At 43.6% G+C, this 14,560-nt stretch overlaps 1 protein-coding gene across 2 annotated transcripts in view; it reads right to left on the bottom strand.

The window, feature by feature from the left end:
• Positions 1–11,897, bottom strand: part of LOC124009329 (kinesin-1 heavy chain-like) — a 42,487-nt gene extending 30,590 nt beyond the window's left edge. For both annotated transcript variants that reach the window (XM_046320997.1, XM_046320998.1), the window contains exon 1: positions 11,538–11,897. In XM_046320997.1, the coding sequence (XP_046176953.1) occupies positions 11,538–11,666 (129 nt within the window). In that variant the 5' untranslated portion in view covers positions 11,667–11,897. The remainder of the gene's footprint in view (positions 1–11,537) is intronic.
• Between the last annotated feature and the right edge of the window lie 2,663 nt (positions 11,898–14,560).

Below are 14,560 nucleotides of genomic sequence, written 5' to 3'. Positions count from 1 at the left end.
GCGAGACAGAGAGAGACAGAGACAGAGAGACAAAGAGAGACAAAGAGAGACAGAGACAGAGAGAGAAAAAGAAATGAAAGAATAAGTTTCACAACTGTCTGTCTGACATTCAATTTAAACACTTCCTATTCCATCATAAGACTCAGCATAAAGTGTCCCACAGTAAGGGGCTATACCCTGCAGATGAGCCATCTAAAGGACGTCATCCGGGTTTGGCTGTCATTGTAAATAAGAATGTGTTCTTAACTGACTTGCCTATTTAAATAAAGGTTAAATAATAATAATAATAATAATAATATTATTCAGAGAAGTTGCAAGTGCCATACCAAACCAACTGAGCCTCATGGGACACCATATTAGTGTTAAAACATCACTGTGATCAGCTGCACATACACACACTAATAAACCCCCGGTGACCCTCCATGCCAGCCATACTTATTTTCCACCATAATTTGCAAATAAATTCATTTAAAATCCTACAATGTGATTTTCTATATTTTTTTTCTCATTTTGGTCTGTCATAGTTGAAGTGTACCTATGATGAAGATGTACAGGCCTCTCTCATCTTTTTAAGTGGGAGAACTTGCACAATTGGTGGCTGACTAAATACTTTTTTGCCCCACTGTATATGAATAAGTAGGCTGTGTAAGGGATATTTAAATAAAAAGGAGAGTGATGTAGTGCTGCATCAGATGACCTGGCCTCCACAATCACCCGACCTCAACCCAATTGGGATGATTTGGATGAGTTGGACCGTACAGTGAAGGAAAAGTAGCATATGTGGTAACTCCTTCAAGACTGTTGGAAAAGCATTCCAGGTGAAGCTGGTTGTGAGAATGCCAAGAGTGTGCAAGGTTGTCATCAAGGCAAAGGGTGGCTACTTTGAAGAATCTAAAATATATTTTGATTTGTTTAACAATTTTTCAGTTACTACTAAAGGTCGACCGATTAATCGGCATGGCCGATTAATTAGGGCCGATTTCGAGTTTTCATAACATATCGATAATCGTCCTTTTTGGATGCCAATTAATATTACATTGCAATCCATGAGGAAACTGCGTGGCAGGCTGACCACCTGTTACGCGAGTGCAGCGTCAAAAGGACCTTGTGGCAGCAATGAGCCAAGGTAAGTTGCAAGCTAGCGTTAAACATATCTTATAAAAAAACTATCAATCTTCACATAATCCCTAGTTAACTACATAATCAATTTGGTGACTGTTAATTTATCATCAGATCACTGCCTAATTCAACTTTGCCAAACGGGTGATGATTTAACAAAAGTGCATTCGCAAAAAAGCACATTCGTTGCACAAATGTACCTAACCATAAACATCAATGCCTTCCTTAAAAACAATACACAGAAGTATATTGTATATTTTTTTAAACCTGCATATTTAGCTAAAATAAATACATGTTAGCGAGCAATATTAACTGTGTTTTTGCATTATTTAAACCAAATTGAACATGTTTCAGTATTTATTTGAGACTAAATACATTTTATTTATGCATTAAGTCAAAATAAAAGGGTTCATTGTTCATTCAGTATTGTTGTAATTGTCATTATTACAAATACAGTTGAAGTCAGAAGTTTACATACACTTAGGTTGGAGTCAATAAAACTTGTTTTTCAACCACTTCACAAATGTCTTGTTAACAAAATATAGTTTTGGCAAGTGGGTTAGGACATCTACTGTGTGCATGACACAAGTCATTTTCCCAACAATTGTATCACAATTCCAGTGGGTCAGAGGTTTACATACACTAAGTTGACTGCATTTAAACAGCTTTGGAAATTCCAGAAAATGATGTCATGGTTTAGAAGCTTCTGATAGGCTAATTGACATCACTTGAGTCAATTGGAGGTGTACCTGTGGATGTATTTCAAGGCCTACCTTCAAACTCAGTGCCTCTGCTTGACACCATGGGAAATCAAAAGAAATCAGCCAAAACCTTAGAATTTTTTTTTGCAGACCTCCACAAGTCTGGTTCATCCTTGGGAAAAATGTCCAAATGCCTGAAGGTACCACGTTCATCTGTACAAACAATAGTACACAAGTATAAACACCATGAGACCACACAGCCGTCATACCGCCCAGGAAGGAGACATGCACTGTCTCCTAGAGATGAACGTACTTTGGTGCGAAAAGTGCAAATCAATCCCAGAACAACAGCAAAGGACCTTGTGAAGATGCTGGAGGAAACAGGTACAAAAGTATCTATATCCACAGTTTAAGAGTCCTGTATTGACATAACCTGAAAGGCCGCTCAGCAAGGAAGAAGCCACTGCTCCAAAACCGCCATTAAAAAAGCCAGACTACGGTTTGCAGCTGCACATGGGGACAAAAATCGTACTTTTTGGAGAAATGTCCTCTGGTCTGATGAAACAAAAATAGAACTGTTTGGCCATAATGACCATCGTTATATTTGGAGGAAAAAGGGGGGAGGCTTGCAAGCTGAAGAACACCACGGGGGTGGCAGCATCATGTTGTGGGGGTGCTTTGCTGCAGGAGGGACTGGTGCACTTCACAAAATAGATGGCTTCATGAGGAAGGAAAAGTATGTGGATATTTTTACTAGGATTAGATGTCAGGAATTGGGGAAAAAACTGTGTTTAACTGTATTTGGCTAAGGTGTATGTAAACTTCCGACTTCAACTGTATGTGTAAAAATTGGCCAATTAATCGGCATCTGCTTTTTTTTTGGTCCTCCAATAATCGGTATCGGCAAATCATAATTGGTCGACCTCTAGTTACGACATGATTCCATATGTGTTATTTCATAGTTTTGATGCCTTCACTATTATTCTACAATGTAGAAAATATTAAAAATAAAGAAAAACCCTTGAATGAGTAGGTGTCCCAAACTTTTTTGACTGGGACTGTACATCAATGCAGCACAGTAGAACAGAGAAAGGCAAATGTGGGTTTGTGCTCCAAGGAACCTCTCTATTCAGGACAGCAGCTATAACACTGCTCACTACTCAGAACCACAGAGTTATCCGTACAGGACATCACCTGACCTGACCCACTGATCAGTCACAAGATGGGGCACAGCCAGCCACAACACAACCTCGCCAGACTTACACTGCAGTACTGACAACATTAGGCTGCAGTACTGACAACATGGTCCTTCTGTAGCTCAGTTGGTAGAGCATGGCGCTTGTAACGCCAGGGTAGTGGGTTCGATCCCCGGGACCACCCATACGTAGAATGTATGCACACATGACTGTAAGTCACTTTGGATAAAAGCGTCTGCTAAATGGCATATATTATTATATTATTATTATAACATAAGGCTGAGAATGTCCTCACTATCAGTAGTACAGCCCAAGTTCAAAGTTCTCATGAGTCTGGAAGGCAGTGCTCCTTTACCTCCTCCACTACACTGCAGCCTGAAAGAGTAATCAGTGGAGATGACACAGTGAAAGCATTGTTCTAGTATTTATAAGTGATGTCTTTCACAGACACTACTACTGGCTTCTTGGTCTGCCTTGGGAAAATCTGATTTGTCTCGAATGTACAAACACGTCTATTGAACAGGCCAGTGATAAATACAAGATCACCCAGAGTGCAGAATAAACAGCCTCAGGGGGTGGAAGTGCTTTAGCCAACTGGATCCCCTCCCCCCATAGACTCTGTATTTACTAGGCAATAGAATGGTAATAACTGTCTGGAAAGTATATACCCCGTTTAAATCATAGTGCTGCGAGATGGTCGCCTCGCTTCACGTTCTTAGGAAACTATGCAGTAATTTTTTTTTTTATGTATTATTTCTTACATTTTTAGCCCAGAAAACACAGCCGCGAAAAAATATTGGATATAAAAGCGATGTTAATTTACCAACAATATGACCAGGAATACATACGTCTTTCCCGAAGCGGATTCTTTGTTCGGACCTCCATCCTGGATGTGGGATCTTAACCCAGAGGCCAACCCAAGACAACACGGTCGCTGCAGGAGAAGCAGACGGAGCAGCCTACTGGTCAGACTCAGAAGGCGAGCACCCCGTCTACCGCTTCCTAGCATATTAATTGCCAATGTCCAATCTCTAGACAACAAAGTGGATGAAATTAGGGCACGAGTCGCCTTCCAGAGAAACATTCTCTTTAACATTCTCTGTTTCACAGAAACATGGCTCACTCAGGATACGTTGTCAGTCAGTACAGCCACCAGGTTTCTCCATGCGTCGCGCCGACAGAAACAAACATCTCTCTGGTAAGAAGAAGGGCGGGGGTCTATGCCTTATGATTAACGAGTCGTGGTGTAATCATAACAACATACAGGAACTCAAGTCCCTTTGTTCACCTGACCTAGAATTCCTTACAAGCAAATGCCGACTAAATTATCTTCCAAGAGAATTTTCTTAGATTATAGTCACAGCCGTGTATATCCCCCCAAGCAGATACCTTGACGGCCCTGAAAGAACTTCACTGGACTCTATGTAAACTGGAAACCATATATCCCGAGGCTGCATTTTTTGTAGCTGGGGATTTAAACAAAGCTCATTTGAGAACAAGGCTGCCTAATTTCTACCAGCACGTTGATTGCTGTACCTGCTTGAGCAAAACATTGGACGACTGCTACTCTAAATTCCGCAACGCATACAAGCCCTGCCCTCCCTTCGGCAAATCTGACCATGACTCCATCTTGTTGCTCCCCTCCTATAGGCAGAAACTAAAACAGGACGCGCCCGTTCTTAGGTCTATCCAACGCTGGTCTGACCAATCGGATTCCACGCTTCAAGATTGCTTCGATCACACGGACTGGGATATGTTCCAGGTACCCTCAGACAATAACATCGATGTGTATGCTGACTCGGTGGGTGAGTTAATTAGGAAGTGCATTGGAGATGTTGTACCCACTGTGACCATTAAAAGCTTCCCTTACCAGAAACCGTGGATTGATGGAAGCATTCACGCAAAACTGAAAGCGCGAACCAAAGCATTTAATCATGGCTAGGCAACTGGACTCATGACTGAATAGAAACAGTGTAGCTATTCCATACACAAGGCAATCAAACAAGCAAAGCATCAGTATAGAGACAAAGTAGAGTCGCAGTTCAACGGCTCAAACACGAGACCTATGTGGCAGGGTCTACAGACAATCACGGATTACAGCCCCGTCGCGGACATGGACGTCTCGCACCCAGACTAATTAAACAACTTCTTTGCCTGCTTTGAGGACAATACTTTTCCACCGACACGGCCTGCTACCAAAGACTGCAGACTGTCCTTCTCTGCAGCCGACGTGAGTAAAACATTTAAACGTGTTAACCCTCGCAAGGCTGCCGGCCCAGACGGCAACCCTAGCCACATCCTCAGAGCATGTGCAGACCAGCTGGCTGGTGTGTTTACGGACATATTCAATCAATCCATATCCCAGTCTGCTGTCCCCACATGCTTCAAGATGGCCACCATTGTTCCTGTTCCCAAGAAAGCTAAGGTAACTGAACTAAATTACTATCGCCCCGTAGCACTCACTTCTGTCATCCTGAAGTGCTTTGAGAGACTAGCCAAGGATCATATCACCTCCACCCTACCTGATACCCTAGACCCACTGCACACTGCCTTAACCCATCTAGACAAAAGGAATACCTATGTAAGAATACTGTTCATTGACTACAGCTCAGCATTCAACTCCATAGTACCCTCCAAACTCGTCATCAAGATGGAGGCCCTGGTCTCAACCCCGCCCAGTGCAATTTGGTCCTGGATTTTCTGACGGGCCGTCCCCAGGTGGTGAAGGTAGGAAACAACGTCTCCACTTCGCTGATCCTCAACACTGGGTCCCACAAGGGTGCGTTCTCAGCCCTCTCTTGTACTCTCTGTTCACCAATGACTGCGTGGCCATGCACACCTCCAACTCAATCATAAAGTTTTCAGACGACACTACAGTGGTAGGCTTGATTACCAACAGCAACGAGACAACCTACAGGGAGGAGGTGAGAGCCCTCGGAGTGTGGTGTCAGGAAAATAACCGCTTGCTCAACGTCAACAAAACAAAGGAGATGATCGTGGACTTCAGGAAACAGCAGAGGGAGCACCCCCCTATCCACATCGACGGGACCGTAGTGGAGAAGGTGGAAAGTTTTAAGTTCCTCTGCGTACACATCACGGACAAACTGAAATGGTCTGAAGAAATTTGGCTTGTCACCTAAAACCCTCACAAACTTCTACATATGCACAATCAAGAGCATCCTGTCGGGCTGTATCACCGCCTGGTGCGGCACCAGTACCGCCCTCAACCGCAAGGCACTCCAGAGGGTAGTGCTGTCTGCACAACGCATTTCGGAACTGTCGGAACAAGAAACACAAGCATTTCGCTACACTTGCATTCACATATGCTAACCATGTGTATGTGACCAATAAAATGTGATTTGATAGTGGAAGCCTTTTTCTCTCATCTCTTTTTCACTCCTCTTCCTCCCTCACTCCTCTTCCCTCCCTCACTCCCTCCTCTTCCCTCCCTCACTCCCTCCTCTTCCCTCCCCTCCCTCACTCCTCTTCCCTCCCTCCCTCACTCCTCTTCCCTCACTCCTCTTCCCCTCACTCCCCTCTCCCTCCCTCCCTCAGTCCTCTCTCCTCTTCCTTCCCTCCCTCCCTCCCTCCCTCACTCCTCTTTCCTCCCTCCCTCCTCTTTCCTCCCTCCCTCACTCCTCTGCCCTCCCTCCCTCACTCACTCCTCTTCCCTCCCCTCACTCCTCTTCCCTCCCCTCCCCTCCCTCCCTCCCTCAGTCCTCTCTCCTCTTCCTTCCCTCCCTCCCTCCCTCACTCCTCTTTCCTCCCTCCCTCCTCTTTCCTCCCTCCCTCACTCCTCTGCCCTCCCTCCCTCCCTCACTCACTCCTCTTCCCTCCCCTCACTCCTCTTCCCTCCCCTCCCCCCTCCCTCCTCCCTCCCTCCCTCCTCCCTTCCCTCCTCCTCTTCCCTCCCCTCCCTCCCTCCCTCACTCCTCTTCCCTCCTCTTCCCTCCCTCACTCCCTCAGTCCTCTCTCCTCCACCTATCTTTTGTTAGTTTCCACTGCTGAATCTAAAAGTAGCACACTCTCACGGTGTGTGTGTGTGTGTGTGTGTGTGTGTGTGTGTGTGTGTGTGTGTGTGTGTGTGTGTGTGTGTGTGTGTGTGTGTGTGTGTGTGTGTGTGTGTGTGTGTGTGTGTGTGTGTGTGTGTGTGTGTGTGTGTGTGTGTGTGTGTGTGTGTGTGTGTAGCTGTATGGAGATGGTGGAATCATGTGACAGCATCCTACCCTGGGAGGCTGACGTGATCGCTCTCTCTATGTGAGCAGCACCAGCAGCAGGACTGACAGTCAGGGCAGTAATAGAAGCCTGAATAATTCACCCCTGCATTTTCTATTCTAGATCTAGTCAACTACTCTCTCTCTCTCTCTCTGTCTAATCAGAGACTGGAGGGAAGACTGTTGGTTTAGTTTCTTCCATCTCCAGTGCTGTACCAAGCTGACTGAGATTGTCGAGGCTACATCCTGGTTCTGCATAGTTGACTGGTTAAGGTTCAGGACTGCCTATCAGGACTGAGAGAAGTAAAAACATACAGTATGTTCAAGGTTCCAGGTGTAAGCATCAACTGTCCCTCCATCTCAGCTCCCCTGGTTTGCACTGTGCCAAGAACATCAGAGCAGAGATAACTGTCTGTGTGGTACTTGTCCCAAGCCTAGGGAGTGGACAGATGTTGCCGTTGAGGATTTATATTTATACAGTGGATTGTTTCAAATAGATACAAAATATGAGCTAAGTGAGTTAGAGTCAGTCACCCTGGATAGGTGCATCCGTGAAACAAACAGGCATTATAATAATAATAATCACTAGACAGTCCCACCAACCCAGAGGAAGCACACAGCCGCACCCAACATAACTCTCTCTGATTGGTGGAACAGCTGGTTGCCAGGAGAAAGACAAGGGGATTACCCAGGGGGCCAGCTGTGTGTGTGTGTGTGTGTGTGTGTGTGTGTGTGTGTGTGTGTGTGTGTGTGTGTGTGTGTGTGTGTGTGTGTGTGTGTGTGTGTGTGTGTGTGTGTGTGTGTGTGTGTGTGTGTGTGTGTGCGCGCGCAATTGGGCAGAGACAGAGAGGCCTAAGCTCTGATTGGACAGAGAGAGAGGCCTAAGCTCTGATTGGACAGAAAAAGAGGTCTAAGCTCTGATAATACGCTGGAAAGTAATGACATCACAAGCCCTGAAAATGTCAGCAAAAACAAGCATTGGAGACAACCATCACTTTCTATCACTATAATAGATTATTGTCTTCCAACTTTGTGGCTGAATGATATAGGCAAATGGGCCAGGTTCCATTATGCCAGCTCAGATCCACCCCTGGCCCAAATATATACTATATATCCCCACTGACCATCCCTTTCAGTGGCCAATGGCCATGATGTCATCATACTGTGTTTCCCATGAATGATGATGTCATTCTTTATTCAGTCTTCAAATCAAATTTAATTTGTCACATGCCCTGATGTTGACCTAACAGTGAAATGCTGACTTACAAGCCCTTAACCAACAATGCAGTATTAAGAATAATACGTGTTAAGAAAGTATTTACGTACTAAAATAAACTATCATTAAAAATAAATAAAACATTTAAATTGAAAATAGAATAATAACAAATAATTAAAGAACAACAATAAAATAACAGTAGTGAGGCTATATACAGAGGGTACCCGTACAAAGTCAAATCTAGGCCAAGTCCTACAAGTGTGATATTGTATAGTAGTGTTGTGTGTAGTGGTGGTGGTATGTACTACCCACATTTAAAATATACAAAATTACTGTGTTGTTTTTTACATTTTTTATTTGACTAGTAGGCAAGTCAGTTAAGAACAAATTGTTATTTACAATGATGGCCTACACCGGCCAAATCCGGACGATGCTGGGCAAATTGTGCGCCGCCCTATGGGACTCCCAATCACAGCCGGTTGTGATACAGCCTGGTTTCGAACCAGGGTGTCTGTAGTGACACCTCTTGCACTGAGAAGCAGTGCCTTAGACCACCGCGCCACTTGGAAGTGTAAAAGGGGAAGTTGAAGATGAAGATGTGCAAGGACATGCACTCAGTGCAAATAAGTTACAGAACTACAACTGCTTGCTATTTGTAGCCTACTATATAAACCTTTATAGACTTCATTATGTTGGCGTTGGTGAGGTGTGTCCAGACCAGGGAATCAAAGTCCATGGCTCTGTCTGAACACTGACTAAAGGTGGTCATACCTCATCTAGTGCTTATTCTCTTCTGGCCTACAGTGCAAATATGAAAAGATGATATGACATGTACAGACAGTTCTTTCAAACCAATTTCCCCACAGATCAAGGAAAGGGATTATGTCTAGAGAGAACAATATAAAACTATTTGTTTTGAACTTCAAGCACCCCTTTGTGTGGGAGGCATTTCCTTCTTTTGGCATAACAGAGTGGCACCCATTTAATTATCCTTATCTGGTGTCAAGGGTATGTCCCCAATGGCACCCTATTGCCTATATACACCCCATAGAGCTCTGGTCAAAAGTAGTGCACTACATAGAGAATATAGTGACATTTGAGTGCAGACAGATGACTAAAGAAAACAAACAAAGTGCCATTTCCTGAATCCACTTAGTAATGGGCCAGTGGTGGTAACATTAACCAGATATTTTCAGAGATAATAACTAATGTAGCTACCTAAGTGCACTACACTCATTTGAAGAAATGTATGTCATTACCCGCCGTTATAACAACATGAACAGACATTGTAGCTACAGACCGTACAAACATCTACTAATGTAACAGTGGTTATGAGTTCATTAAATGTGTTGTGTCTGAATTGTAAATTCTGCTCCTCATACAGTACCGCACTTGGCTACTATAGTCTTGTAACGTACCGCACAACAGTCTTGTTTTGACTAAATACATCAACTGGGCCCAGCGGCAGTCATCGGAGCTGGCTTGTCAGTGATCTTGTTGATGAAACAGTTAACAGTAGCGAACTAGTCCAATTCTGCACCATCTTTGCGTCTGGGTGTAGCTAACTTTAGGCCAGATAATATGCCACTGCCATCTCAGCTGGCCTAAAGTTAGCTAGATAGCTAGACATGACCTCCCAGCAGGTGTTGAGTGTTAACTGAAAAATTATGAGTATTTATTTTGAACGCAACGTTAGCTCGTGTTGTCGGTACTGTAGTTAGCTAGCTAAAGTTAGCTAGCACTTGCCTGTCATTGTTGTCGGTACTGTAGTTAGCTAGCTAAAGTTAGCTAGCACTTGCCTGTCATTGTTGTTGGTAATGTAGTTAGCTAGCTAAAGTTAGCTAGCACTTGCCTGTCATTGTTGTTGGTACTGTAGTTAGCTAGCTAAAGTTAGCTATAGCACTTGCCTGTCATTGTTGTTGGTACTGTAGTTAGCTAGCACTTGCCTGTCATTGTTGTTGGTACTGTAGTTAGCTAGCTAAAGTTAGCTAGCACTTGCCTGTCATTGTTGTCGGTACTGTAGTTAGCTAGCTAAAGTTAGCTAGCACTTGCCTGTCATTGTTGTCGGTACTGTAGTTAGCTAGCTAAAGTTAGCTAGCACTTGCCTGTCATTGTTGTCGGTACTGTAGTTAGCTAGCTAAAGTTAGCTAGCACTTGCCTGTCATTGTTGTTGGTACTGTAGTTAGCTAGCACTTGCCTGTCATTGTTGTTGGTACTGTAGTTAGCTAGCTAAAGTTAGCTAGCACTTGCCTGTCATTGTTGTTGGTAATGTAGTTAGCTAGCTAAAGTTAGCTAGCACTTGCCTGTCATTGTTGTCGGTACTGTAGTTAGCTAGCTAAAGTTAGCTAGCACTTGCCTGTCATTGTTGTCGGTACTGTAGTTAGCTAGCTAAAGTTAGCTAGCACTTGCCTGTCATTGTTGTCGGTACTGTAGTTAGCTAGCTAAAGTTAGCTATAGCACTTGCCTGTCATTGTAGTTGTTGGTACTGTAGTTAGCTATAGCACTTGCCTGTCATTGTTGTTGGTACTGTAGTTAGCTAGCACTTGCCTGTCATTGTTGTTGGTACTGTAGTTAGCTAGCTAAAGTTAGCTAGCACTTGCCTGTCATTGCTGTCGGTACTGTAGTTAGCTAGCTAAAGTTAGCTAGCACTTGCCTGTCATTGTTGTCGGTACTGTAGTTAGCTAGCTAAAGTTAGCTAGCACTTGCCTGTCATTGTTGTTGTTGGATGACAGCTGACTGACCAGCTACAGTAGCTAACGTTACCTGACACGGCAAAGATTAGTTCATTGCGACGACAAAAAATTGACTCGGTAAAGCAGAGAAATACAGCTAGCTAACGATACAAACGTGACTGGCTAGCAATCAATAGTGTGTCCTGTTTCCGATCGATCGGTGATGGTGTGGGTGAACTAGCTTAGTGCCGTAACGTTTAACGGTACTCAGCTGATGCGGGTGGACAGGTAGGTCAGCAAGCTGCGCTGACACTCTAGTGACACTGCTGGCCGAGCCGATCACCGTGTCAATGGCGCAGCGCACACTGTCACAGAGGACACTCTGTGTCAGACAAAAGAAATATGACAAACCAACTTACCCCGACGACCACATGGTCTTCCCCTTGAAACTTAGGTATGTATTTGTCCCCTCTGGTCACTTCTGAACTATTCAAGGGCCTGAAACGGCACATCACTTTGATGGTGCACTCCGCCGGTACGTCGGCCATCTTCCACGCATTTATGGATGAAAACTCACAATAAAAACACTGAAGATCCTCCTTCTAGAGGCGGTCGAGGGAGAGAAGAGGGCGGCACGGACACTCAGTCCCAATATGAGACTAGAATGGGCTCAGATTTTCAACAATGAATGGCTATTTTCTTCTAGGGTGTGCTAAAAACACTTCATATCCAATGTGGAAGCCATGATGCCGGTGGATCACTGGCTGCTCACCCCCCCTGTCCGTGGGACCCATATACCAAATTACGTCACCACAAAATCGTCAACACTCCCTCTGATGTAGCTACTGTACACTATCCAGTCTAGTCGATTATGTTTCTGCAAGTTCATATCATTGACCTATATAAATGAATATACTATGGCAATAACCAATCAATAGACTAATTGTTGAGATCAGTTATTACTTCGCTATTACTCATGCATGAAGAGATAATGTTGTCTTTTCTTGATGGCAATGCATGGTTATTGATTATCCAGTATTCCCTCAGATCGTATGAATGATGCTAATGCGTGAGTTTAGTTATCATTAAAAGTATTCGCACCCCTTCACTTTTCCCACATTTTGTTGTGTTGAAGGCCTGAACATGAAATGGATTAAATTGAGATTTCGTGTCATTGGCCTACACACAATACCCCATAATGTTTTCCAATGCCTCACAAGGAAGGGCACCCATTGGTAGATGTATTTTTTTAAGCAGACATTGAACATCCCTTTAAGCATGGTGAAGTTTTTAATTACACTTTGGATGGTGTATCAGTAACACCATTCACTACAAAGATACAGACGTCCTTTCTAACTCAGTTGCAGGAGAGGAAGGAAACCGCTCAGGGATTTCAACATGAGGCCAATAGTGACATTACAACAGTTATAGCGTTTTATGGCTGTGATAGGGGAAAACTGAGGATGGATCAACAACATTGTAGTTACTCTACAATACTAACCTAAATGACAGAGTGAAAAGAAGGAAGCCTGTACAGAATAAAAATATTCCAAAACATGCATCCAGTTTGCAGTAAGGCACTAAAGTAAAACTGCAAAACAATGTGGCAAAGAAATGAACGTTAAGTCCTGAACACAAAGCGTTATATTTGGGGCAATTCCAACACAACACATCACTGAGTACCAGTCTTTATATTTTCAAGCATGGTGGTGGCTGCATCATGTTATGGGTATGCTTTTTTTGGGGGATAAAAACAAATGGAATAGAGTTAATTACAGGCAAAATCCTAGAGGAAAACCTAGTTTAGTTGGCTTTCCTGTGTCTTATACACTGGGAGACAAATTCACATTTCAGCAGGACAATAACCTAAAACACAAGGCCAAATATACACTGGAGTTGCTAACCAAGACGACAATGAATGTTCCTGAGTGGCCTAGTTACATTTTTTACTTAAATCGGTTTGAAATCTATGGCAAGCCTTGAAAAGCAGTTGATCAACAACCAACTTCCACAGAGCTTGAGGAATTTTTTATATAAAATGTGCAAATATTGTACAATCTAGGTGTGCAAAGCTCAGAGCTTACATAATTACAGCTGTAATCGCTTCCAAAATTGAATCTAACATGTGAAACTAACATTGACACAGGGGTATTGTGTGTTGATTTTATTAGAAAATATATATATATATTTAATCAATTTTGAATTCAGGCTGTAACACAACAAAATGTGGAATAAGTCAATGGGGTATGAATACTTTCTGAAGGCACCGTGTGTAATATAGAACAATTAGATGACTGTCTACATCATTCCCTGTAGACTTATAGACTCTCTGTTATAGCCTCCTCTCTCACACAACATACGACACAATGGGAAAATGCCCGGATAGTGTTTAAGCAGATTTCCTGGCTGCTGTTACCTGTAATAGCGAAGGAGGGCAATTTTTTGGGACGTCTCAGCTCATTTAAATACTAGATCGAGTGGCTCTCTGTTTATTTTCTCAGAGTGAGAGTGAGTTAATAGGTGTGGTTGTGATATTGGATCATGGATCATAGTCACTATTGTCACTAGGAAACAGAGGAGTCCCCAGGCTTAAACAGTGTCTCAAATGTCCTTATAAAGTAAGAGGTGCCATTTGGGACTCAGCCCATTCTTTCCCCTCTAACAGCAGCCCCACTTCACTGTCAACCTGCGAGAAAGGCTGAGCAGCCTATATCGATGATGTCATTACCATCATAATCACTGCATCAGTTAATTAGTAGAATCATAATAGTCACTTCACATAAGCAGCTTGACTGACAATATCAGAGTGGTGTTTTCATTCAGTACCAGAAGCAAGGTGTAATGACGGCCGGTAGAAAAACAGCAGACCTACTTCTAGTGGCATTAGGTTTAGGCTACGTTGTCCAGAAATGTTGTTGCTGGTTTTTGTGGGAAAAACATGGCCGAGAAGGATCTCTCTCAAACCAGGATTACACAGAGTGCTTCCCAAATTGCACCTTTTTCGCCCCATGATAGTGCACTACTTTTAACCAGAGCCTTATGGGCCCTGGTCAGAAGTAGTGTACTGAATAAGGGGGCCTTTTGGAATGCTGGCCCAGAATCCTCAGTTTTATAAGATGATGATGTAGGTCTATCTTTTTCAGTGCTTGTGTAACCGTATAACTTTAGACCGTCCCCTCGCCCATACCCGGGCGCAAACCAGGGACCCTCTGCACACATCAACAACAGTCACCCACGAAGCATCGTTACCCATCGCTCCACAAAATCCGCGGCCCTTGCAGAGCAAGGGGAACCACTACTTCAAGGTCTCAGAGCAAGTGATGTCACCGATTGAAACGCTATTTAGCGCGCACCACCGCTAACTAGCTAGCCGTTTCACATCCGTTACACTTGGGAGGCTGTAAAGATGGTTAATGATAATAAAGGCCTTATTACATGGAAC

Source organism: Oncorhynchus gorbuscha, linkage group LG22 (genome assembly GCF_021184085.1).
Source record: "Oncorhynchus gorbuscha isolate QuinsamMale2020 ecotype Even-year linkage group LG22, OgorEven_v1.0, whole genome shotgun sequence".
NCBI lineage: Eukaryota > Metazoa > Chordata > Actinopteri > Salmoniformes > Salmonidae > Oncorhynchus > Oncorhynchus gorbuscha.
This window is presented reverse-complemented; position numbering and strand designations above follow the sequence as displayed.